The following is a 26,986-nucleotide window of genomic DNA, read 5'->3' on the forward strand; positions in this document are numbered from 1 at the left end:
TTAAAAAACACGTCAAATCAAAGCAGCTTTTGCACTGTTTTACTGAAACTGAAAAAAATGTGTACCAAATATACACAATTTTATAATAGTACAAAATGTTTTCTTTTTTAAAGACAAAGTATCAGTTACATTCACCAAAACTGACACTGAATAAACCATTTATTGCTAGTCCAGTAATAAAACAGTAAGTTCAAACTTTGCATAAATAAGAAAAAAGTAACCTGGACAATACTGTAGGAAGATGGACATTCATGATGCTATTTACAAGTATCTGTAGCACATACAGAGCAAGTAATAGATGTTGACTTGCATTAGAATTATGATCCTAATACAAATTAGATGTTATATAGTAAAACCTCCAAAGGAGTACAGTTTATACTGAGCTTGCACAAAATGAGAAGTTTTAGAACTGAACCCCTCAGTTATTGTTCTAGCTAGTGTGGAAGAGTGAGTCATTGCATCCAGCAGCAGCTGAGGAACGCATCTGTACCTTTGCTCTTCCTCTTCCAGTTAGTTCTCCTTCACAGCACTGTGATATAGTTCATCGATTCACAGCTACCCTTGCTGCATAAACTTGTCTTCCATCATTTTCATAAACCGTAGAGTTAGTAGTTCTTAACAAATAAACAAAAAATCTGGAACTTGCCCAAAAATAAATTATAGTTTCACCAGGAACGGAAATATTTAAATAAAAATATCAGTAATAAAAAGTGTGATTAACAACTTTCATTTCACAACACGCCTATTTCTGCAAGAACATCAAACCAAAAATGGTGATTGAGAACTAGTGTAAACGTGTTTTACCTGCTTGCTAAAAATAATTCCCATTAAACAATCCTGATTAAACATTACCAAGGGTGCAATTCACTGGGATGTTCTCCTACTAAAAACAGCCACTGAAATGAACCAATAGTTATAATGGCCAAGCGCTGTTGGTGCTCTTGACCAACTACCATTTAGTTCTACAGGGTATGCTCAGAAGGCCATGCCTGTTTCTATCAGCTGATGCAAGACCATCCATCTGACCAAGACACCTGAGATTTTTAACTTGATGATTTTCAGTCTGGAAATATGGCCTCTACTAGGTACACCTACTTTGCCACAATGCGTTTTCTGTATAAAGTAGGAAAACTAACATTTAAAACTGCATATACAGAACAACATAAACTGAAGCACTCTAACAGTGGCTATTAAATGTAATTTTGGCTCAATTAATTTAGCTCAGAGCCCAAATCATATTGTTTAGACCAGACGTGGGTAATTGCAATCAGTTAAAAAGCAAGAAGCTGTTCTTACTCCCTCATTTGTTATCTGACTTTGTGGAGGGATGGCCTTGGCTATTTTCTTGTCCTGAAGGAACTTGTTCCACTCTGATGGCTGCTGCAGGTTTATACGCACAACATACCAAGTTAGCCTGAAAACCATGATCATGATGATGAACACTGCAAAGCAACCGAACAGACTGGTCTAAAAAACAACAAAAAAGTTATGGAACTTGCATTTCCTCTTAGTATGACAATGAGAATATTATGACTCCAAAAAATAACAGTCTGACACTCTCAGAAAGCTTGTGTGGACTACCTGGAGCCCGCTCTGTATAATACATGACTCAGAACAAACTACAGCCCACTTAAAAAAATAAAACCTGTCTGCAATATTTTCCATAGATAAAAGCATCCATTTATGGCAGACAAAGGAAAAAAAGGAGTCAGGAAATGGGATGCAAACTACACACTCAATGATTCTCATAGGATTCTCTCCAACAATTCACTGTATTGAGTATTTATCTTCCTTCTGAAGTTCACAGATCTGTCATTTCTTTTCATTTTTCAATGTGCCCCAGTAGCTACAGTTGCTTCAAGCTTCTGTCAGTATTCAAACAGTTTTCTTGGTACACGTTCCTTGAAGATCTTGCAAATTTATTTTTGACCTTTCAAAAGACAAGGTACGTTAATTCAAAACTGCAAAATGTTTACATTATATTTTGTTGGGTGATGGACAACAGGTTAAGATCAAGAGATTATGGCTCTTTCCTTCTTACCTGTTGTGGATCATGTGGCTTTTAACCAAATGCCCTGCAGCTAAGGCAGCCATTAGAGAGAGTTCTCCTGCCATTACTGTAGCACATACAATTTTAGCAAGTTGACGGGCATTTTCTCCAGGGTTATCTGCACTTGCTCCCTGTACCCCCAGCATCTATATTAAAAAAGAAACAACAATAACCAAGCTGGAATATATTCTATTTAAAATCAGTCAGTCCCTGAAACCTTAACTAGTAACAAGCTCAAGGTGTTTCAAGAAGCAAGGACAGGTAATCCTTGAGTTACGATGGCAATTGGGACTGGAATTTCCGTTGCTAAGCTATGTGGTCATAAAGTGTGATGTCTTATGACTGCATTGCTTAGTGACGGCAATCCTGGCAGTCCCCGCTGCTGTAGTTAAGTGAGGATCATGGGTTGTTAAGTGAGCACCTCCTTGCAACTTCCTGCCAGCTTCCAACAACCAAAGTCAGTGGAGAAGTTGGCAGGAAGGTGCAAGTCCTAGGTGGCTCACAACCCACCAGCAGGTAGGTAAGTGTGAGTGGTGGGAGAGGCATGGCATCAGTGCTGCGGGACTTGGGGTGGCTGCTGCTGGATGAAGGAGGGTGCACAAATGGGGGGAGGCACGGCATGTGTGCAGAGTGGTTTGGAGTGGCTGCTGTTGGGTGTGCAAATACCAGGGAGAGTTAGGGTTAGGGGAGGGTGTGCAGGTGGGGGAGACTTACCCAAGCAACTTGCAACATTCCCCGCCAGCTTCCCTATTGACTTTACTTGTGGAAAACTGGCAGGGAAGGTCGCAAATGGCAATCACGTGATGCAGCAACCATCGTAAGTGCAAGCCGGTTGCCCAGATCACAATCACATGACTGTGGGGGTGTTGGTATGGCCAGAACCTCAAGGACAGGTCATAACCATCACTCATTCAGTACCACTATAACTTTGAACGATCACTGAATGAGTGGTTGTTAACTAAGGACTACCTGTACTACATATGGTTCAGTGCTAGGTAGAGTAAAGCTACAAGAAATAACACTGAAATACTCCATCAGGGCCGATTTATCCTCAGGGTCAGAAAATTCTCCTCATTTTGATTACAGGTAGTCCCCGGGCTAAGAACACCCAAATTACAGATGACCCATAGTTAAGAACGGAGCTTTTTGTAGCAAAATTCAAGTTAAATACACAATGATTTGAGTTAAATACACAATACTATTTATACATTATTATACAATAATACTGTTCCAGCTTACATACAAATTCAACTTAAGGAAAGACCTTGGGAACAGAACTCGTTCTTAAACTGGGGACTACTTATACTGGTCCTATCAATCACTGGACACAGCCCTCAACTGATTTCCACAGAAGTGAAAGATCTATCAGCCAAAAATTATTCCCTTCCTAAAACAGAAAGTTGTAGAAACCACATAAATTTCAGATACCCTCAAGTTTTCATACCTGCAAACAAGCTTGCTGGGGTAACAAGTTGGTTCCTCCACCCACAGTACCAATTTCTATTGATGGCATTGTGCAACTGATATAAAGATCTTCATTGGTAGGCCCAGTAGATTCCATCAATGTAATACAGTTTGAGCTGCTGATATTCTGGGCTGCATCCTGAAATTAATACAAAAAATGAGTATATTAGCATTCACAGATTTTCAAATATGTAATTTATCACTCACAGTTAAGTAAAGGAATATACCTGTCCACATGCTATGTACATGGCAGTGACAATGTTAGCTGCATGAGCATTATAGCCACCTATGCTGCCAGCCATGGCAGAACCAACCAAGTTCTTGTTGACATTGACTTCAATCATAGCTTCTGTGGTCGTCTTCAATACCTAGAAGAAATCCACCAAAACTCTGGTCAAGGAGGTCTATGTTTAGACATAAAATTCTTTCAGATACAGTTGTTAGTAGAAAATAAGGTACACTTGGGGACCCAGGTAATATCAACCATTGTATTCTTCTGGACCACCTCTGTGGAACTCAAGTGGGAGGCAACATTTTATAGTGCTTCTCCTTCCTCCTGAGGTGATTATTCCAATTGGTGGTGATGGGAAGAGAGATCTTCCTAGAGACTTTTATTTTGTGGTGCCCCTCATGACTTTCTTTTTAACGTCTACAGGAAACCACCAGGGTAGGTCAGTCATCCACATGGAGTCTGGTATCATTAGTATGCTGATGTGCACCTCAGACCTAAGCCAAACAGGTAGTGTGGAAGAAGTGCTGTCCAAGTCTGGATAGGGAGGGAAAACTCAGACTAAATTCCTCCAACATAGAATGAGTTTGTGGATTCTAGGGAAACAGCATCTTTGATTTTGATTCTGTGTGGAGTTGCACTCTCCCATTCAGAGGTGGTTCACAATTTGGGGATCTTCCTGGACTCACACCTCCTGCTCTATCAGCAGGTGGTTTCCAGTTGTAATTCAGGATGCTGGTTGTCATCATTAAGGCTTTACATGGCTCCAGACCAGGATATGTGAGGGACCAGTTTCCCCTGTATTAATCTGCCTGTCTAGTAACTTCAAACAGGGTCAACTCCCTCCAGGTTCTGTCTACATGAGAAGTAGGCATTTTTTATTGCTGCTCTCATACTTTGGAATTCCCTCGCCAAGAACATCTGGTCTGGTCCTTCCTTTCTGGATTTCAGGACAGCATTTAAGATCTGGTTGTCCCATCTAGTGCAGGAGAACAATATGTTCTGAAAGAAGGTTGGAATCTGGCAGGGGTATGATTTTGTATATTTTTCTTTTTATTATATTGAAGACAATTTCACTTATATTATAGATAGGCTTATTTATTGTTTTTGAAAGAGGTGCTTTTTATTTTATGCAGAACTTCATTGTTAGTTGCCCAGAATCTTCAGAAATGGGCAGCATACAAATAATGTATGTATGTATGTATGTATGTATGTATGTATAAATAAATGGCTTTGGAACTGGGGAGGACACAGTAGAAAGGCAAGTAAAGGATGAACTGAAAGTGAATTCAGCATAATAATTTCATTAAAATGTTTCACTAAAACAATGTGACTCACATAGCAATACTCACTTCTTTAACAACTTTTTCTGGAATAACTGCTTCACAGACCACAGACTTCCCTCTCCCCTCTATCCAGTTTATGGCAGCTGGTTTTTTATCTGTACAGTAGTTACCACTAACAGCTACAATGTGGAGATCAGGAAATTCTTCTTGCAGCCTTGCAAGTGCCTTTTCAGTACCCTGTTTGGAAGGATTCCGAGAAAAACAACAAAGAGAGAGAGAGAGAAAAGAAAAAAAAATCATCAGCTACTGAGAATACTGGCTGATATTTTCATGAACTGATGAAACAATGAGAAATGAAATTTCCAGTATTTCACGTAACTTGGCATTATGTAACATTGAAGGACAAAGAAGTAATATTTTCACTGTTGTTAATGAAGAGCTAGAAGTGGAGTTGTGTGGGAGCCACTGTCATTAACTGGCTTAGCAGTGGCTGCTGATGACCAAGACTCTTGGATAAGATTTCTCTGGCAATGGGTAGACTCCATTGTGATCACTGCTGGCAGCGAGGGGTTGATTCAGTGAGTTTTATGTGGAAGCTCCCTGCTCTCTGGGTAAGAAGCAAAACATTAGAGGAAAGGGGTAGCCCAATCCCATCCTGAACTGAGAGCACAGGGAAGTCTTTGTGAGCTAAAGGCTGAAGGTGGTAGCTATCTGGTACAGGTGATCAGGAATGAATTGAATGGGCAGTGGTTTGAGGTCCATGAGATATTTGGTAGGATGGCAAAACAGTAGTAGCTGAATGGCCCATACCAACTCTTAATTTATGGTGTGTGGGAAAAATGAATAGGTGGGTTATATTAGTGTTTAAGGCTTGGCAAATGGGGAGGGGTCATTTAAGTTGTGTATGAGGGTGGGAGGCAGATTATGACAGTGTCCAGCAGATGCTGTTTTTGATGCCATCAAATGTGGTATCCTCTTAAACCATAAAAAGAGGGTTGGGAGTTGGGGCACTGCATTAAAGTGGTTCCATTTCTTCCTGACTGAGCATCTCCACTTCATAGTTGTGGGAGTTGAGAGGTCAAACCCATGGCTTCTTGGTGCTCTCCCCCATTATTAACTTCTATATGAAGCTACTCAAAGAGGTCATCCATTAGTTTAGAATGAAGTATCAATAAGCTGATGACACCCACTGTTCAACACTGCCCAGAACCGAAGATGCTATGGAGAACCTTACCATTTGTAAGGGTCCAAATGCCTTTGCCCAGCTATGGCTGGTGAAAGGGTTGTAGCCGTTTTTGGAGTTAGAAGTTCTATCATCCATGCCCACATTAACTCAAGATTGGATTGCTGCAGTGTGCTTTACTTGGGGTTGTCCTTGAAGAGTACTTGGAAACTGCAGTTGGTTCAGAATGAAGCAGTCTGTAGAGTGATTTCTATGAGCAGTTCAGCAGTGTAATATTTATACTGCAGACACTACATTAGCTTCGAATAGGTTTCCAAGTACAGTTCAAGATGATTTAGGTTTAATTTTAAGCTACAAAGCCCTATAGGTTGTAGACTTATGTTATCTACTGGGCTGACTCATTCAAACCAATTCTGGATGGCCTCTTCATTCGGGATGGGATGCTATGGGTATCCTCATTCTGAGAGGAGAAGGGTGTGGTGGTCAAGAAGTGCTTCTCCACTGCTTCTCCAACTCTCTGGAACAAGTTCTGTATCAAAATCTAATAGCTCCTCAGTTCATGTGTTTGGCTGATGCACTACGCTAAGCAATGTTGTGGTTGGGCTGTTTTAGTTACAATCCAAAAAGCTGGTAAAAGATAACTGTTTTACCAACCCTTTAGATAATAATATCTGCATTTTGCTTGCTTGTCATATGTTTTGCACTGTGTGGTTTTAATTTTCTTTGTTTATGAGTGCTACTATGAGGTTTGATATTTGAGATTCTGACTTAGAACCAATAGAAATGAAGTCTGCAAAATACCCCAAAATGCTCATATACTTGCATCAAGCAAAATTCCATTAGTGAATATACATTTTAAGATGTTTGTTCTAAATATTGGCTTCAATCCAAAGTTCAGTCTCCTGAAAGAAGATCCTATTCATACTTCATGGGTGGACTGTCAACAGTTGCCTGCTCCACCTTTCTGCTAGCAGGATCCCTCCACTCAACAGTCTTCTATGGAAGGAAGGAGCCCTTGCATCATGTAAACACAACTGCTATTAACTGTTTACTGATGTTATACAGGTAGTCCTCATTTAATGTCCACTTGTTCAGTGACCATTTGAAGTTACAACAGCACTGAACGAGGAGTACTTATGATGGGTCTTTGTAGTTGTGGTTGCTACAGTGTTCCTGCAGTCACATTATTGCAGTTCGGGTGTTTGGCAACCAGCTTGCAATTATGATGTCACAGCATCCTGCGATCATGTGATTGCCATTTGCAAGCTTCACTGCCGGCTTCTGACAAACAAAGTCAATGGGGAAGCTGGCAGGAGATCACAGATTCACCTAACAATGGCAACTGGGAGTGCCAGAACTGCCGTCATAAGTCGGTGCAGTCACATGACATTATGCCTTACAACTGCGTTGCTAAGTGACAGAGTTCTTGGTTCCAATTACCATCAGTAAGCAAGGACTACCTGTACAGGAGGACCTCATTATCAAAGATTCATTATTTGCATTCACATATCCATAGTTAAGACATACCTGTAACTGTTACCCACAGCAATCAATTTTGTGTATCTGTGATTTCTGGCACAGTTCACCATGTTGTACATGTGAAGAAATATGGAATCTGGACTACTCCCCTCATTCTCTAGTATTCCCAAGGTCACATTCATGTTTGAATGCTAGAATGTTACCCAGATAACAAGGTCCACCTATATATGAACTCAGTCACTGAATCTGATAGGGCAGTACAAAACCAGACTTGTGCAATCTAGGTAACCCATTCCTCAGGAAACAGAACAGATGTTATAAGAATAGTTTTTAATATTTTTTAAAAAAATTAAAGTTTTATAAAAAGCACATGTAATAAAATACATTTCACATTATTTTAAATGCTCAATCTGGACTCCTATGGATGCAATGAATTTGTCTGTTATTTTGGAGGGATACCCAATCAGAAGTGTTGTCTGCTGTGTCCAGAATCTGCTAAAAGGGAATCTGTTACACTGAGATTTCATTGTAGTATTTTCTTGCTGGAATAACACACAGAAGAAGATAGGGAGAGAGAATCCTAGATACTTACCTTTTTTCTTTTCTGTCAGGTTACTTGTACAAGAAGAATTTGAACAAACTACAATATTCTCAAAGCAGAATTTACTTAAATGCAGTAATTAAAATCTAGAACTCACTTTTGAAATCATGTTCATACCCATTGCATCACCAGTTTTAGACTGGAAGCGAATATAAAGGTTGCGGCCAGCCAAACCAATGTGAAGCCGTTGCAGACGAGCAAATCTGTAGAGAAAATACTTGATTAACATATGTTGTCTCAATTTTCTATGCAGTTTTTTTCCTGATTTTCAAATAAAATGCAAATTTCCCCTCTTCTAAATTATATAAAATGCTAACCTGCTAGTGCTATCAAATGCATCTTTGATTATCTTAAATCCTTCTGCTGTTTCCAGCCAAGCCTTCACTTCTGCGGACTGGCACGCTGTGGGTAGTCTTACTACAGGTCCTCGCGTCATTCCATCTGCTAGAATACGGCTACTAGCGCCTCCACCAAGCTGAGATATAAAAATGACAACAGGATGAACAACTAGCAGATGCATATGATCAAGAACAAAAACATTTTTTAGAGTTATACATGGTTACATTCAGTGTTGTGTATTAAACTTGTCTCATAAAACAAGACTCCCTTTCCTCTCCACTTCCCATAGCCACCCAAGTCTGCAATTTCCCCCCCAAATCCCTGGAACACAATCTGTGTGGAGAGGCCTATGGAGAAGAACAGCTGGATTCAACCCACTGTAACTGTTCTAAACAGAACTGTCAGCCCTGCTTACATCATCTTTACTTACACATATTGCTCTGCATCCCCTATTTGTGCTCGCCACTAGGCATCCTTCAGTTGTTGCCATTGGAACTTGAAACTCTTTCTTGTCCAAAAGAAGTGGGCCAACCACACCCACAGGGATTGGCATGTATCCAATCACATTTTCACAGCAAGCACCCATTACCTTCAAAAAGTCAACATGTAAGAATTAAATATTAATAACTTAGTTTGCTGTATTAGGAAATATTAAATATATGTCATGTATAGGTGTTTGGGATTTAGAATAATTAGTGCATTCAGAATAAATACATATGTTCACCTGTTCAACAAATGTGCCATTTTTGTAAATGAATCTACTTAGACAACTTTTATATGTCAACAAGTGACAGACACTGTGCAACCTTCTTTGTGGTCTAGATAATAAATACAATAGAATTCAGCAAAATCTTCTTTAAAGAATGTTTCTATGTCAAATTTGCATAAACCTCAAAGCATGGCCTAGTTATAAATTAAGACAAAGAGGTGAAATACCCTACTACTGCACCTTGAAGGAAACACTAAAAGGAGAAGTATTCATCTGTGCTTGCGAGGACTACTGAAGCACCGATAAACTTGAGGTGGTATTATCATTGCTGGCAAAACACAGAATGTTCAGTATTAACTATAGTTTTTCCCTTCAACTGCAAACCCCCATCTGTTGCTGACAATCAAACTCAGTGGAACTCCAGATGAAAAAGTTTAAAATATTGTACATTTTATGTATATTTCAACTTACATAAAATATATTTGCCTATCCTCCTACTCACCAAAGAATAATTGTAATTCTTGTAAGGCAGATACTGTAGGGATGAAGGCTCAGGAAGCTTCTGAGATAACATCTGTCTACGAATGGATACACCACGTTCCTGAGTTTCCATCAAAGTTTCCAGTTTGTAAGCAGGAATATGCTTTGCATTGACTAAACTAATGACTTCTGAATCAGAGAGGAATTTTGCACCCATCTGAGGAAAGCAAAATATTTAATTATTCCTTAATTTTCACAATTCTGCCTCTTTGCCTGAGGCAACTCATACGATAAAACTAATGTTACAATTAAAGAAATACAGGGAAGGGAGAAGGTGTGGTGATTAAAAACTATGTCAAAATGAATGAATATTATTAATAAACAATATTCTCTTGGGACAAGAGTATTGTTATTACATTTATACATCTTGCTAAATGTCCTCTTATTTTGATTGGATAGAAGCTACGTGTTAAGCTATTTTAAGAATTACTGTAAAGCAATATAAGTTACAAAAGAAAGAGGCTGCCAATAAATAAGCACACTGATGAACAAATAAACCATTATCTACATGCTTTTTGTTTGCACCAATATATTCATATGCTATGTGTCTTCATCTATTTTTTTTTACCTTGCCATTCTGAAGTATACTTAGACATTCTTCAATAGACCGCATCTCTTTAGGCAATTCTATTCCAGACTCTTTTCTATTATTGATCAAGGATGCTTCAGCAGAACTACCACCGACCACAAATATGGCCTTTGCAGGTGATTCAGATAGGAGAGGCTTTACAGTCTCATCTGCATAAAAGTCAACATTGAAATCTGAGGAATTTATCAAAGGCCTTATGTTTCAGGCTTCAGTATGAACTTTTCTTACCAAAAAAAAAACCAAAACAAAACAAGCAAAAGTATCAGTAAAAGATTACCTTTTCCATCTTTGGCAACTTGAGTGTCATCCATTTTTCTTACACTGGGATTATTTTTTAAAGGTATAGACTGTTTTCTGCAGCAGTTTTCAGGAACTTTTTTCTGAATCGTTATTGGGGATATTATTGGATTCTTCAGTGAAAGTGTGGATTCCATCTCTGTTTGCTCAAAGAAGATATATTTGACAGCAAGCAGAAAGGCTAAGCCAAGTGTAATTGTTTGTTCAATGTCCATACTGGCCATTCTAAAAAGGATGAAAGAAAACATCTTTAAATGCCTGCTATTCCCTTTCCTCTTCTCTACCCTGCAACTACTTCCTCCTAACACGTGTTAGTTGGTGGAATTCCTACAGAAACGACTGGACAACAATTAATGTAATTTGATGACTTTTATGCCTGGAACTGCCTTAAGACATCTCCCCTCCTTTAAAGTAAAATTTCTGTCAAGTTCACTTCCTAGTGACTTCATGAACATGTCTAGTGTTCCTGATGACAATACAGAAAGACCCTCTGAGTTGGAGTCTGTTGCATCTGTTCTTGCAAAGCATCATGTACATAAATGGAACTACAGGTAGACCTCGCGTAACAACTGCCCTGTTTAGCAACCATTCAAAGTTACAATGGTGCTGAAAAAGTAACTTTACGATCAGTCCTTGCATTTACGACCATTGCTGCTTCCCCATGGTCACATGATCGACATTCGGGCACTTTGCAACTGGCTTCCAACAAGCAGAATCAACGGAGAAGCCAGCAGTAAAATTGCAAGTTGCAGACATGTGATGTCTCCCTTAACAACCCATGGCGACTCACTTAACGACCAAATGGGAAGTGACATCGTAGATCCACTGCTGTCACATGTTTCGCTTAGCGACTGTGTTGCTGGTCCCAATTGTGGTTGCTAAGCGAGGACTACCTGTATGTACAATTAATCATTTTCCTCCCAAAAGATTTCTACTATTATTGAGTACATACTCAAAATTACTTAGTTTGGATTAATTAAATCTTAATTACTCCAAGTATGTACTCTTTCTCCTAATTATATACATATTAGTGGACTACGGCAATTCTGGTAAATTAAGAGACTGTGCAAGATCAGCTAATACCCAAATTACAGAATCCATCACCAGAAGGAAGATTCATACTCAGGTTTATACTTCAGTAATTATTTCTGTTGTGTTACAGAGGAAATAATGCAGTTAATATTCGGATTTTCCCACTCAGCCAGTATCACTGACATGGGAAGGAACCATATCTACCGGTGTGATTCTGGAATAGTTATAAGACCATGCTATTGCCACAATGAATGAATGAACCATCTAGTCAGCATATACATAAATAGAATAAATATAAATCAGAAAATATTCCATATTCATGATATATATTTATTGGTTCTTGAGACACTTGAAGGAACCTTCCCTAAAATCCTGCCCTGCCAGAATAGTTTCTCTCCTCAAGGACTTTTCTTCTCCATAGAAAAACAATAGTTTTCCATGGATAAACCCCTGTGGGCTGGAGTAGGAGGAGGTACATAGCTCCATAGGCTGAAGAAAGAGCTTTGCAGACCAGTGATCTTTCAACCCTGATATCAATTGGCCAATTAGAACTGAGGATAATTATTCATACTGGCCTGGGAAAGATGTAATGCCTTATTATTTTCATCACATTTAAGTTACTCGTAATAGATCAAAGATTCATATCCCTTCCCACAGAAAACAATCTGTCAGTTCTTCCACAGTGAATCTTATCATGGTGAAGCAGATGCCAGTGTTAATCACAAAGACACTAAAATAAATCATATACAAAATATTCAAGGATAATTGTTAAGCAATTTTGTATATGCCATTTTATTAATCTCAATTCAACTTTACAAAGGAGAGAGTGAAATTTCATCCATTTAAGACATTAGATATGTTGGTTATCTGGTCATTTGTACAGTATAATTTAGTTAACTGGAAATAATCTAAACTTAATGACAGATGCAACTGAATAATAATAAGAATTTTATGATTAAACATACCTGGAAAGGTAGAATTGCCACAAAGAAACATTAGGCTCAATTCTCTTTGGAGCATTTTCATCTAGTCCCATAGATATTTCTGTTGTGCTGTTCTGAGCAGAGGGTTCTGCTATCCAGCGACTGTGAGCATGAACAAGAACCAAACCTAGAGACTGAAATTTAACAAGTGAGTTGTTAAACTAGTCAGCTCATCTAGGGGTATGACTCACTCAGCAATCAATATTTAAATATTAAATTCATCACTAAAATGATTGCACAACATTTTTTATCAATAGAAGAGAATATACAGTATGTAGCTCAGGGTTGAACTGTGGAGTCCTTGGGGCTCCCCAAGGACTCCACAATATTTTTTATTAGGTAGATTATTGTTCCTATAAAGCTGTACTTATTAATAGATACCTGTACTTTTTGTTTGTTTTTACCTTTGTATATATTGTCAAAATTCAACTTCTCGATAGAATTAAAAATATAATTAATTGATCTCACAATTAGAGGTATAAGAAAACAAACACTAACCATAATCATTTTGACCCTCTGTGTTACAGGATTTGGTTTATTTTCTTCTTCTTCCAGAACACGTGCAAAGTGACTAAGCTGCCATATTGGGTGGCCTTCACGACTCTCCCGTGAAAGCTGCAGGAAGAACAGAAGAGGGTATTCAGCACATTAAGGAATTTTCCTCCATAAAAATCAAGTTTCATAGCTTCATTTTAATAGTTTAATGACATTATATTTAACGTCAATTTCAATTTTCAAAATATTTTTGTACAACTATTTTAAGTATTTGAAATACTACAAAAGTTAAGCATTACAGTCATACAAACTCATATGGAAATAGAAGTATTATCCTCCTCACATATTCATAGTGAGGAAAAAAGCAACAGAAGTCATAGGCACGATTGTGTAAGATTAATAACTCATAGAGGCATTACAACCATTGTGAGCAGAACTAGGTCATCAGGATAAGAATTTCACAATTATAAGCAGCCCATGTTCAGTGTGAGAATTTTGAAACATGAAAACTGGTTCCTGAGCTTCCCTTCATCCTCCTTTTTCATTTTCTGTGCCATGTTCTTTTTTTAGATTGTATCTCTGAAGGCATTGACTTTTTCCTTTTTCCTAGTCTATAGGATAATCAGAGAGCTTTAACTATCAATAGTTTGCATTTTAAGTATTAGATATATGTAATTAAAAATAAAATAAAATTAACTATCAAAAGCAAGCAGAAAGCCTAAGTAGAATTAAATTACCAAGTTGGAAAATATATGTTGTGGGTTTCAATGTTGCCCTGAAGCATTTAGGTTACTTGCTCAGTGTAAACTATGTCACAAATACAAGTAAGTCTAACAACTGCAATATAAAATAATAATAACAACAACAACAACAACAAAATTTACAAATGCCCATAGATATTATTTTAATAATTGCTCATCATCAAGATATATTGACAATAAGGCAGGAGGTATGCAAAATGTTTTGAGTTCACTGCATTTTGTATATGTCTTCAGTTAGTATAACTCTAACATCCCAACATGAAATTTTTCTTCCTCAGAATCACAAAAATGACTAGCAACTGAACTGCACAAGTGAAAAGTAATACTACTGTGTACAGCTTTTACTGATTTAAACTGCTCAGAAAAATCTTTCCAGTATATTCTCTATGCTTCTTAAAGTACCTCGGAACCAAAGCATTTCTAAAATGTTATTTATTTAAAACCTTTCCAAAATAACCACAAACAATAAAAGAAACAGAGTGCAACATGGTTAAATTCATTCCCCCTTTTTATTCTTAAATACTGAATTAAAGTTATCATTATGCAAAGCCTCACATTTATCTACTTATTCTCTTAAACATGGGTAAAGTTTCTCATTTCCAAGAGTTCTGACAGGAATGATTTTGCAGAATATGACTCCTTTGTGATTTTAGAGAAGTTAAATATCTGCTTAATTCAAAAGGAAGATAGATTCATGCATCTAATGGAATTACATATTACAGACGAACATGTCCACATGAGAGTAGTTTCTGATAATTTCCTCTCCTATTCTGGAAACAAGGAGAGCAATTGTTTTTATTTATGAGAACCATCTTTTCATGAATTAATAATGGTTTTTTTAATTCTCATATTAAATGTAGTTTATATTATCTCTGAGAATCTCAATAGGTTTGTATTATTTATTTATTTATTATTTATTTATTAGATTTCTCTCCCGCCCATCTCCCAAATTGCAGTTTTTTATTTATCTTGAACCATAGTAATTTAAAGATGTTCAAAAGATTATTATACCACTACCACTGCTGATGTACTTTCTCACCTCTAATACCAGGGACACACATGCTGGAAAGAAGGTCATGAAGACGAAGTAGTTGGCAAGGACAGACATACAGCCAAAACAACACATGATTTCAAGCTGTCTCACTCCTGTTAGAAAGATCGCCATTGAATAATTAAAATCAGAGTCATGTTACCATGAAAAAAGCCATCTGGAAATCTGAACCAATATAAACACGCTAATACAACTTGATATACAATGCAATCATATAATAAAAAAGAGAAGCAAGCAGGATGTAATCTTGCCATTATTCATTTACCTACTGGAAACAGTTAAAATAATTTGCTACTTAATAAGCTGATTTTAGACTTTGTAAAAAAAAAATCAAATTTGCCCTGAGGTGTTTTTACAATCAGCCTTATAGTGTTAAATTAAACAAAGAATAGCTCATCTTCACTAACTTCTAAGCAGCTAACAGTTACTGAACATCAATAGTCACATCGTATTTATTTGGTGCTCTATTAGTTTGGGGAACAAAAAAATGTATCACTTAGAAGATACAGAGAGGGCCATTACAGAAAATGCTCTGTCATCTGTATTCACCAGCTTAACAGCTATTATGGAGAGAGGAAAAAACAGGATCTCAGGAACCAATTACAAGATGAGAGTTTCAAACTTTTAGTAGTCTTCTATTTATGGAAGTTGGTTCTCTACATCTCCCACCAACCCCCAATACTATCAAAGCTGGTTCAAAATTGGGGAAGCTCAGAAACAATTCATTACATAGAATTCATAGAGTGACAAAGGTAGAGAAGGGCCCTCCTGATCACATAAAGAACCTCAGAATCCAAGAAAGGATGCTGCATCTCATAAGCTCAGACTTGCAAATGATAACTTGACTCAAAAAACAGGCACAAGGGACTAGAACAGAAATTTGGCTCTTTTTCATTTTTCAGAAAATCTATATTCCATGAAAAATTAACATGATCCCATCATAGATATGAGGGAATAAACATCTCTGGCCATACATGCAAGACAATACAATTCACGTAAGCCTTGTTATGTAGGTACAATTTAAACAAAGCTCTCAAAACTTACTAAAATTAATGCATTGTACAAGAAAGTAAAAGATTTTCTGCTGCTGAATGAATAATACTTCCAACACATCCACTAATTAAATTCTGGCTCATTCAATATTACCATGCTTACTTCAGTAAATAAACATATTATAAAACATGTAATAAACATCAATTATGTCACAGTTATGCTTTTATTTATCTATAACACCTTGATATACACAGAGAAGCTATGTTAAATATTACTCCTTAAGATAATTGCTTTCCTTGTGATTGTGTAAATTATTAGAGAAAGCCAGGAATTTATGTAGTAAGGGCAAAATACTGAGAGAAAAGAACTGTATGTCATCTATTTGGCAAGAGAACATTGAAAAGTTAACTTCCTCATTCTCTATATAAGACAGGAATAGAATTTTGATACTCTTTTTCTTAACAAAAAATAGAAAGATCTTACAGAACCCAAAGGTGAACCCCTCCCCCAAAACTATGGCTTCATTTATTTAACTGAACATAATGTACCAATAGAGGTCTCCAGTGGGAAAAATACAACTGAATACAGATTTACTGAGTGAATATCTCTAACCTTAGAAATTAAAATCTTGCACTCCTAAAAATTCTCAGCTTACCAGACATCGTGCCAACACCAATAACAAGACACTCAACAAGGGCATCAAGTGTAAACGTAGGGCCCAGGATTGCCATTCCACGTGAAATATTCTCTCTCACTTCATCCTACATAGAATACATTAAAAATGTATTCAGTTAACATGCAAATTGGAAAAGTGTTTATTCACTTCCAACTGACAACAAATAATAAAACAGCAGGCCATGCAGAATAACTGTTTTGTGTTCAACCTATTATAGAAACATTCTTTCCATTATCCTGCAATCTTTATATACAATTATATGCTTTCAATAGTTAAGATAGCCCTGTAGATATGAAAACAACATGAGACTATGTGCAAGTATTCTTTCCAAATTTAACATATTGGATAATAAATCCAGTTGTATCCAACATTTGCTTACAAGAGATATTGTAACTATTCACATTTGGCCTTCAATTCCTTTGCATAAATATTTTATTTCTCTGACACCACCCAACAATGGCTGCAAAATGTAATTTAAACACAGAGAATCAAAATAGATACTGTGTTATAAGGCAGCATTAAAAGGTTCTAAAAGAGAGTAACAGGGTGGAAAGGCTATAAAACAAAACATTTTACAGAGTAAAACAGGTGCATTAAAACATACTATAATTTAAAATATCAAAGCCTGTAAATTTCATTATGTCTGTCTCTATCTTTAATGCTGAAAGACACTGCATTGCTAACAGATGGCTACCTCTTGTCTTAGGAGAGCGTTCCATAAATGTAGAGCAATCATGATTCTTAAGGCTATTTATCCTATGTCAGCTTACAGATTATATCAATACTTCCATTATTGATTTCATAGCATGTATGAAAAATTGTGTCCTCAACTGCTGTGATTGCTTCAATTGCCCAGTAATAATGTACTTTAATTCTTTAAAGAACAATGTGCCAAAGCAGACACTGTTACTTGTCAATTCATTCTAAAATGTTATTATTTTTTTCAAATGTCCTCCAAAAATGTTCACATGCTGATTTCTGTCCATTACCTTTTACAGTGAAGATTGTTTTAAATAATTCAACTTTTTTTCAGTCTTCCCATGCTCTTTTTAATAGTATTATCATACCTCATTACCTAATGACATCGCCACCTGTTACTTACTTTTGAGGTTTTTAAATACATATTTTATTTTTTTATTAATTTGCTCTTCAAAATATTATGTTAGTGTTTGTTATTTACTTTGGTTACAAAAGATTTTTACTATTTTTAGCACTGATAGCATAATGACTATTAGTCTGAGCTATATATAAAGGAGGGGACAGATTAAACCCAGTCTCTGTGAAAAACTGAGTAGGTAGTTTTTCAACAACTCACTTTCACCATCATAATACAATGTGCAATATGAGGATTATGTTGATCTATTTATCATGCACAATGGTAAAAAATTCAACTCATGTGTAAAACTGGCATTTTCTAAGAATACAATCATATACATCTCTATTTAGAAGCCATACTGAGATAAATCTATACCTTGTTTATATTTTTCCTAAACACCAGGGTAGTATTTCAAGTAAGCTTCTTTTATAGTAGTCATAAATCTCTTAAATGTTTTGGGAGAAAAATGCTCAAATTAATATAGACAGTTATGTAGATATTTTATTTATACTTTAATGTTTAAAGGATTCTAAGTATTATAGTATAATATATTATAAATATTTTCCTCAATGAAACAGAATTTGGCTGACCTGTGAGTTGGAACTGAGTGCAAATTTAGCTAATGCACTAGCTCTGGAGAGGTCAATCAGAAGCAAGAAGAATGGCAGTGCTTCACTGAAAGGTATAAAAAGCATATTGTCAATTTACAGTATCATTATATAAACATGTAAAAACTCAAGACACATACATCTTGATAAGTACTTCAATAAACTGGATAAATAATTTATTGTACAATAAACTATGTTTCAAATATGTTTTTTACTGGATACATTTGTTCAACATCTCTTAACTGTATTTAGGGGACATTTGTTCATGAGAAACTGAAGTCACAGGCAATGCCAAGCAGCATAAACCATAGATTAAACAACAACAAAATGAAACACAGAGGCCACAAAAAGAACCCTCCTACATATTTTGGAAAAAAGGAAAATTTGCTTTCAGCATTCACTGAAGTGCTAAAGTTGTGCATAGCTGGCAATAGGATTTTGTGGTTATAACACTGAACATTCAAAAGCGATGAAACACAAGGTCTTGTGCCTCAAACCCTTCAAATTATGATGTTATTTCACAAGTAGAGGATGTATAGCTTTATACATGCAGCTATCCTTTTATGGTATGAAATGAGACTACTTTGATAACTTAGCCCACCGCACCCATTCCAAGCTTCAGAATTAGACTGCTCTTGTTAAACTGAAGCCAATTTTCATACATATAATCAATTAATAATACATACTTCAAGCCTGTCAATTCTTTATCAAGGAAGTGAATCACCACTGTACTGAAGACAAAGCTTGAGAAGATTGTGAACAGTCCAGCAATACCTGTAAAAAGTTATATAATCTATGAAATAAGGCGTTACACAAACATACAGAGCAGTATGTTTCTCTAAATACATTAATCCAAATCTTCACTCTGAAGCAAGTTTATCCACATTAGATACTACCATGATCCTGTTACATTTGTTTCAAATTACATACCACTATATAAATTATTCTAATAAATAGTTTTATGTGCAGTATATTTTATTAATGTAATATTTTTCTTTGAATTTACTAAACAGTGATACCAGCCCCTGAAATTTGTCCATGACATTCTTCCACCATCTGTAGATGATTGGTTATAGCAGGTCATATATATGATTATATTCAGAGTAGACAGTCATCTTCCACAAGATCATTCTCAATTACTTCTACAGTTCTGAGCAATGGAAATGTTAGAATTGGTAGTCTACACAGCAGAATTCAAATGCTTATTTTTTGCCTCTTCACAAGTCCAACAGTTCTTAGAAAGGATGTGTCCCAGTTAACCCAATTATTTCTGAATTTTTCACCTTAAATAACCTATATAAAATATAGCAATCACAGCTTTAACAAAGATCTTCATATATTTCAAGCTAGAATCAGATTGAGCATCCATCCTGAAACAGAACCTATCTCAATCCACAAACATAAAATATGCTGTGAATGCTAGCAACAATAACTTTTTGTTTTACAGTACGTCTAGGACACATATCTAAAAACTTTTTGCATATGTTATACCCAATTTGATTAGACATATACTCAGACTTGTTTCATACACGTCAGGGATTTGCTTGTTTTGCTCTGATTAACAAAAATAAAAGTATCTTACCCAAAATATATTTTGAGCCAAGTTGCCTCAAATTTTGAAACTGGAAGTATATATAAAGGATTGCGATACACCGCGTGATTGTCAATATTATGATATCACTGCTCAAAACATCCTGCAAAAGGAAAATATTTTGTTTGCTCTCAACATGAAAAAGAACACTTCATTTCTGAAATCTGTTAAATACTTTATAGGTGGTTCACATATATAACATTTCAGAAAGATTAACATCCTTATAATTATAATCTTATTAAAGGTGTAACCTATTCATAGGCACACATATCCAAAAATTAGTCCCGTTTCTTTTAGTCAACTACTAACATTAAGGTAAAGATTCTCTCAAGTCAAGCTTGAGTACATGGACACATCTGGGATGTTTTTTTGACTTCCCAATCTTGTCTACAGTCCTGAGATTTCCCAACTTTAAATGCCATTCAAATTTGATCTGTTTCAAGTATGACAATTAAAATAATGAAGTATTTTTAAAATTAACTTTAAGTCTTTACCTCTTCAAATTTAGGGCATTCATAATTCCAGCCACAGATCTTATCATTACCAGTGAACATCTTCATAGACATCATACAGATGGTAAGAGTTACAGTTCCCACAATAACTTCCCATGGGTGAGAGGCCACAAAAAGGCCATGCATTCGGAAGAGTCTTGATAGCATTTTCAAAATTATTTGCACAAATCTAGGACTAAATCCAAATAAAAAGCCTTATTAGTTGTATCAATTATATGTTCAGGTAAAAATAGAAATTTAAGCTCCACACAGGTTTGGCTGATAATTAATATTTAAAGCAATAACTTATGATATCAGGCAGCAAGAACAAAAATGCCCACACTCTAGATTTCATAGTTCAGTTCTTCATAACCTCACATAAGCTTTATACAACTTCCAGTTAAATCTAATGGAATCCACCTCCCCCTTACAACTGACTTGGTAGTATGCCTGAATCATTAGTAATTGGAACTTGAATCACATTTTATGTCTGATAATTCTAGTATATAGGACTTTTAACCTTAGAAGCAGAGAGTCTCCTTTCAAAGGAATATTACCTTGGCTTGCCCTCTTGAATTTGGTATCATATGTCTCACCCCATCTGGAGCAACATCACACAGATACTCTACTATCCCAGATCTTGTCAAGTTAAATTAAACCACCAATTACTCAAGTGCTGGGCCCTCCTTTGATTTGCTACTTTGCTTTACATCTGTATGACATCTGGGAGACCAGCATTCATGCAAAGACTGCCAGGTATGACCTGCCAGGAACCTGGATACTTTTCTCTCACAGAACTATATGAGGGAGCATAGCATGTATACTTTTTATTCATAGCACCAAGCTTTCATGCACAGTATGCACATACAATAAAAATATATTTGCAATCCACAGGACACCTTAGGAATACATCAATGTTTGATATACTACAGATATAGTACAATGCATGGCCAACAATATTCAAGTACTAACAGAATCTGAGCAAAAGATTCTTATTCCTAATGGAAGACAATGTGTATTGTCTTACATCTGTACTGTCTTACATCTATTGTGAATCTGTGATGCCAGGGGCTTTTATTCATACCATTGTAATCAGATGAAAAGTGCATGAGCCAGGAAGTCTCAGTTGATTATCCTAGGGCTCTCATATGCTGCAAAAGATACTGTATGTTCTCCCACTAGAGCAAAAAGTCTGATATTGCAAATGGGGTTGGTATCACTACAGACAAAGTACTGCACTGAGGAGTAAAGCTTACCTGCTTCTTACCTACAATACTTCTGCCTGTTTTTAAGCCCTCAACTGTGGTTTGGGGGTATTAAACTCAATCTGGGATAGAGTGAAAGAGGCTGTATCTAGAAAAGTCCTTTTTTAAGGGATCCTTATTGAATGGCTCCATTGTGAACGTTAGAAGGAAAAATAAGTAGTTTGGAAAAATGGAGGGAGGGATTAGTTTAGTCTCAAACAAACCCAGAACTAGAACTAAAACTAACTTGTTCTGGGTTATTTACTGAGGTTATAAAATTGGCTTTTCTCATTCCTGCAACATGCTAATGCTCTTCCCTCAGTGGCCAGTTAAGGGTGTGGTAGAAAACAAAACTATCAAGCATTATTACTTTCAAAGGCAGAATTACACTGCTGTCTGCTGCAAGTCAATTCCAGTAATTTATTGACCAAAAAAAGGACATAAAACTAAAGTGCAAATTAGCATTATATTGGATTTATTAGCAAGTTATCTAATCATACTAGGATGTAATTTTAATGTGAAAATGGTAAAAATATCCTCAAGCTGAGCTCAACTCCTGTTAACTACATGGACACAAATCTTGCCATTTTATTGGAAACAATACGGAAGTAGTTTGCCACTGCCTTCTTTTGGGATTTTTTTTTTTTAATTTCTCAGTCTAGACAAAGCTCTGGTATTCTCTAGTGCCTCCCATCCAAGCAATAACCAGGCCTTATTTTCCAAGACCAGTGGCCCAATTGCTGCAAATTAGACATTTTACAATACAGTAATGCAGTTCTAAGAAAATCTAGCAACCCTCACAGCCAGAACAAGATATTTTACGTGGGAGGAAAATGGGAGGAAAAAGCCGCACGACGTTTGCAAACAGCAACTCTAAGAGACTTCAGCGGGGCTACCTTGCAAGTATCACTCTATTATCAGCCCCATCCATAAAGCATCTCTGCTATACAAATAACGTTGGTGCTACGAAACGATCACACGCCTCTTAAACTGGCATCTAATGACCACTTTTCCGAACAGCCCAGCGCCGTTAATACAATTTAGTTGGCATTTCCGGGATGCTCTTTTTTTCTGTTCCCATTTTGACTTGATAAGCTAGTTTCTTCTCAGGCCGAGAACATAAAGCTACAGCAAATATTAGTTCTTGATGTCCCTCATTATGAAAATCACTATTTGGGGCCATGTGAGAAGCTGGTTCATAAAAAACTGGAAGAGGCCGACATGGACGGAACGGCTGCAAAGAGACCATGACGTGCACCTCTCCAAGGCGGAGAACCACCGCGGACACCCCGCTGCTTCAGTCTCTCCCGGCCACCCCGGAACTCATGGCGACACTCAAGGGGACGCTCTCAGGCCCTGGTACGAGGTACAGGCGCCCAGAGCCGTGAGCGGTGGGTGAACAACGGGTAACTCCTCGGCCCGACTACCCAAGGGACCTCCATCGGCTCCTCCCTACCCTACCATAGCTCCGCGGACGCTCCCTCTTCGCTCAACGACGGCGGGCAGCCCAGCCGACTCCGAGCTCTTGAACGCCTTTCTTCAGGCAGGAGAAGAGAGCGGCTCCTTGGCCGACCCAGCCTAGAAAGTCCCCTCCAGTCGCACAAGGGACTGTCCAGAGCGCGCCTGACTGGAATTGCTCTCCTCGTCCCAAAATTATGATGACCTCGCCCAAAACCCAATGCACTACAACATAGCCAGGCCAAAGATAACACTTTTGAGCCAATGGAAAAATCAGTACCTCTCTCTCAGAGAATGGATGGGATGGTGTGTTGAAGCTGGCAAGGTACTAGCCTCCTTTCCTTCTCGCTTCTTTGCCGCAGACTGAAGCGGCCGCCCGCCCTACTACACAAGGACACCCGGCTAGCGACAGAGCTGAAGCCATCGGCCGATCGCGCAGCCAATGGCAAGCGTTCGACGCGCCCAGCCAGCGATACGTCATCCTTTCTGTCACTGTAGCAACCGGTCAAGGAAGCGGCATAGCGCTCGACCGATCAGGAGGGTGGCACGCGCCATCTCGCCACGGGAACAGCGACCAATGAATCACAGCCAAAATCTCCTCGAGCCTCCTCAGTGGTCCGTGATCCATTGGCTTATTTGCATGTTAGCTTCGGCGGGCCAATTGGCTTTCCGTTGGTCAGCGGGAGACAAGAATGCTCGGAGGATTCTGAATTTTCATTTGTAGCGCAAAATCGCTATTCTACCTCCCCTGCAGTTCTGAGCCTTTATGCCCAGTTAGCTATAGTCCTCGCTCTTTCTGTAAAACAGCTTTTAATTAGAGATAGAGATTGAATTTCTGTCTGCCGTAAAGGTAGCAAACCAATATCTGGTGCATCAAGCAGAGGTAGCATTGATTGGCATTTCAGTATTATTGCCATGGTCCTCTGCCTACTTGGCCCACTCTTTCTCCTGTTCTTTATGACCAGCCTCCGCTTTACCGAACTGCAAAATCGGAATCTTTCCTGTCACTCAGAAACATCTCTGTTCTGTTGCTTACTCTTCCCTCTGGTTTTATGTTTCCTCCTGGTCTCCCTATGTCTGTCCAATATGTGTTGCAAAAAATTACATAATAGTACCCCGAAGTGACTCTGTCCATATGCAGATGGAGCACAAGCTCCTTGAGCTTATTTTCAAAGTTCTCTATATCCTTGCCCTTTGCTCCTTCTCTTCTAGTACCCATGCTAGTCCATCCTGCTCCTTTACCAAAGATCTCTTGATCCCTCAAAGCCCCTGGTCTTTATTTTTTTATCATATTTATATAGCCTCCCATCTCACACAAGATGACTCTGGGCAGCCTACAACAATTAAAAACATAAATACATGAAAACAACTACATATAAAAAACAATAAAACACACACAAAACAGGAGGGGATAAAATTAATAAGGGAGCCATTGTAAAATCTCCCCGGTCCCCTGGGAGCCCCAGGCCTGATCACATAGCCAGATATTGAGGGACTTGTGGAATGTTGAGAGGGATGGAGCTAATCTCACTTCTGGGGAGAGAAGATTCCACAAAGTGGGCGCCATGGCAGAGAAGGCCCGCCTCCTGGGACCTGCTAAATGTAATCTTCTGGCAGACGGGACCTGCAGCATGCCTTCTCTGCCAGACCTGATGGGATGGGCAGATGTGATCGGGGAGAGGCGGCCCCTCAGGTAACCCGGCCCCATGCCATGAAGGGTTTTAAATGTCAAAACCAGCACCTTGAATTGGACCTGGAAGCAAACTGGCAACCAGTGCAGCTCATGGAGCAGAGGTGTAACATGTACCACCCTAGGGGCACACATAACTGCCCGCGCCACTGCATTTTGCACCAGTTGAAGCTTCCGGATAATTTTCAAGGACGGCCCCATGTAGAGCGCATTACAGAAATCCAAACGGGAGGTGACCAGGGCATGAGTGACAGTGATTAGGTCCCTCTGATCTAGGAATGGGCGCAACTGGCGCACAACACGAAGCTGTGCAAAGGCCCTCCTAGCCACGACTATCACCTGCTCTTTGAGCAGGAGTTGTGAGTCCAGGAGGACCCCCAGATTGTGCACAGGGTCTGTCTGGGGCAGGCAACCCCATTCAGTACCAAAGATGGCATAACTCTAGCACCAGAAGGCCCTAGAACCCACAGCCACTCAGTCTTGCCAGGGTTCAAGCCTGTTGTTCCCCATCCAGACCCTCACAGCCTCCAGGCACCGGGATAAGACATTCACAGCATCACTTAATTCACCAGAGGCAGAGATGTATAATTGGGTATCATCCGCATACTGATGATTCCTCACCCCATGGCGATGGGGGGTGTTAAATAGGAGGGGGGAGAGCACTGAACCCTGTGGCACCCCACATAACGGGCCGAGGGCAGTATCTCTCCTCCCCAACCACCACCGACTGGAATCAGCCCTGGAGGAAGGAGGTGAATCAGCACAACACAGTGCCGCCCACCCCCAATCCTCTGAGCCGATCTAGAAGGATGCCATGGTTGACGATATCAAAAGCCACTAAGAGGTCAAGTAGGGCAAGGGTGGATGCACAACTCTCATTCTGCCCTCGCCAGAGACCATCCAAAAGCATGACCAATGCTGTTTCCATCCCATGCCCAGGCCTGAATCCTGACTGAAAGGGATCCAGATAATCTGCTTCATCCAAGGTCCTCTGAAGTTGTTGTGCAACCACCTGCTCAATCACCTTCCCCAAAAAGGGGAGGTTAGATACTGGATGAAAATTGTCCAGTATAGTGGGCTCTAGCGATGGCCTCTTGAGGAGGGGGCAAACTAAAGGCCTCCGTAAGAGATGAGGGAACAACCCCCTCACTCAAAGATGCATTAACCATCACTAGAACCCACTCGCACAACACTCCCCAGGCTGCTTTCACAAGCCAGGAGGTGCATGGATCTAAAGAGCAGCTGGCTGAGCTCAAAGTTCCAAGGACCCTGTCCACTTCCTCAGGTCCAACAGGTTCAAACCATTCCCAGACAACAGGGCGAGACTCCTCCCTAGGCACCTCCACTGGACCTGCAGTAAAGCCAGCATCCGACTGAGAATGAATCTGAGCGATTTTATCCAACAGATGCTGAGAAAATCCCTCCATATGTCCCTGCAGAATGTTCTCCGAGCCATCCTTACCCAGGAGGGCTCGTGTCACCCAAAACAGGGCTGCCAGCTGGCTATCTGCGGACACAATAAGAGCAGAGGAGTAATGATGCTTTGCCGCCCTTATCGCCACTAAGTGGGCATGAATAGCCACTCTAACCCATGTTCGGTTGAGTTCGTCCCTTGTCAAGCGCCAGCAACACTCTAGACGTCTCTTCTCTCGTTTCCTCTCCCTTAGCTCTTCTGTAAACCACAGAGAGTGCCAGGATCTCTGAGAGTAGAGAGGTTGCATGGGCGTGATCCAATCCAAAGCCTCAGCCACCCCTTTATTCCAAGCAGCTACCAAGGCTTGAGTTGGACCATGCATCAGACCAACAGGAACAACCTCCAGCTCCCTCTGGAACCCATCTGGGTCCATTAGTTGCCAGGGGCGGACTGATCTAATAGGTCCAGTCTCCCTGCAGTGGATAGTGGTGCTAGGGAATCCTACTGTGATCAGGGCATGATTTGACCATGACAAGGAGGACACCAAAAGCTTCCCCAATTTCAGATCACATAGCCACTGCTCCAACAGGAACACCAGATCTGGTGTATGACCACTGTTCCGTGTTGGGCTCTGGAT

The 26,986-nt window shown here is 38.8% G+C and overlaps 1 protein-coding gene across 2 annotated transcripts; it reads right to left on the reverse strand.

Annotated features, from left to right (window-relative positions):
* Positions 1-23,667, reverse strand: HMGCR (3-hydroxy-3-methylglutaryl-CoA reductase). 2 transcript variants are annotated; one of them, XM_007426384.3, is made up of 20 exons: positions 23,526-23,667; positions 20,547-20,739; positions 20,044-20,155; positions 19,148-19,235; positions 18,444-18,528; positions 16,737-16,842; positions 15,077-15,183; positions 13,280-13,396; positions 12,764-12,915; positions 10,747-10,991; positions 10,449-10,618; positions 9,843-10,037; positions 9,062-9,220; positions 8,610-8,767; positions 8,390-8,495; positions 5,096-5,266; positions 3,742-3,882; positions 3,495-3,653; positions 2,042-2,196; positions 1-1,930 (listed from the first exon to the last, which is right to left on the reverse strand). In XM_007426384.3, the coding sequence occupies exons 2-20, from the start codon at positions 20,709-20,711 to the stop codon at positions 1,876-1,878; spliced, it is 2,646 nt and encodes an 881-aa protein (XP_007426446.1). In that variant the 5' UTR covers positions 20,712-20,739; positions 23,526-23,667; the 3' UTR covers positions 1-1,875. The 2 variants fall into 2 exon arrangements, with proteins under 2 accessions (XP_007426446.1, XP_007426445.1); XM_007426383.3 differs by lacking the exon at positions 23,526-23,667 and adding an exon at positions 23,249-23,377.
* Positions 23,668-26,986: the final 3,319 nt, after the last annotated feature.

This window comes from Python bivittatus, unplaced genomic scaffold (assembly GCF_059951505.1).
Source record: "Python bivittatus isolate LINGU-HERP-01145 unplaced genomic scaffold, Pbiv_v1 ctg000850_np1212, whole genome shotgun sequence".
In the NCBI taxonomy this organism is placed as follows: Eukaryota; Metazoa; Chordata; class Lepidosauria; order Squamata; family Pythonidae; genus Python; species Python bivittatus.

What these genes read in the sequence shown, in the direction of transcription:
- HMGCR (XM_007426384.3), bottom strand. Translation starts at nt 20,711, where the DNA reads ATGCTATCAAGACTCTTCCGAATGCATGGCCTTTTTGTGGCCTCTCAC. An exon ending in TGGTGTTGGCACGATGTCTG is followed by an intron (nt 15,184 to 16,736) that starts GTAAGCTGAGAA and finishes TCTTTCTAACAG; the next exon opens with GAGTGAGACAGCTTGAAATC. An exon ending in GTGTGTCCCTGGTATTAGAG is followed by an intron (nt 13,397 to 15,076) that starts GTGAGAAAGTAC and finishes TTCTTCCTGCAG; the next exon opens with CTTTCACGGGAGAGTCGTGA.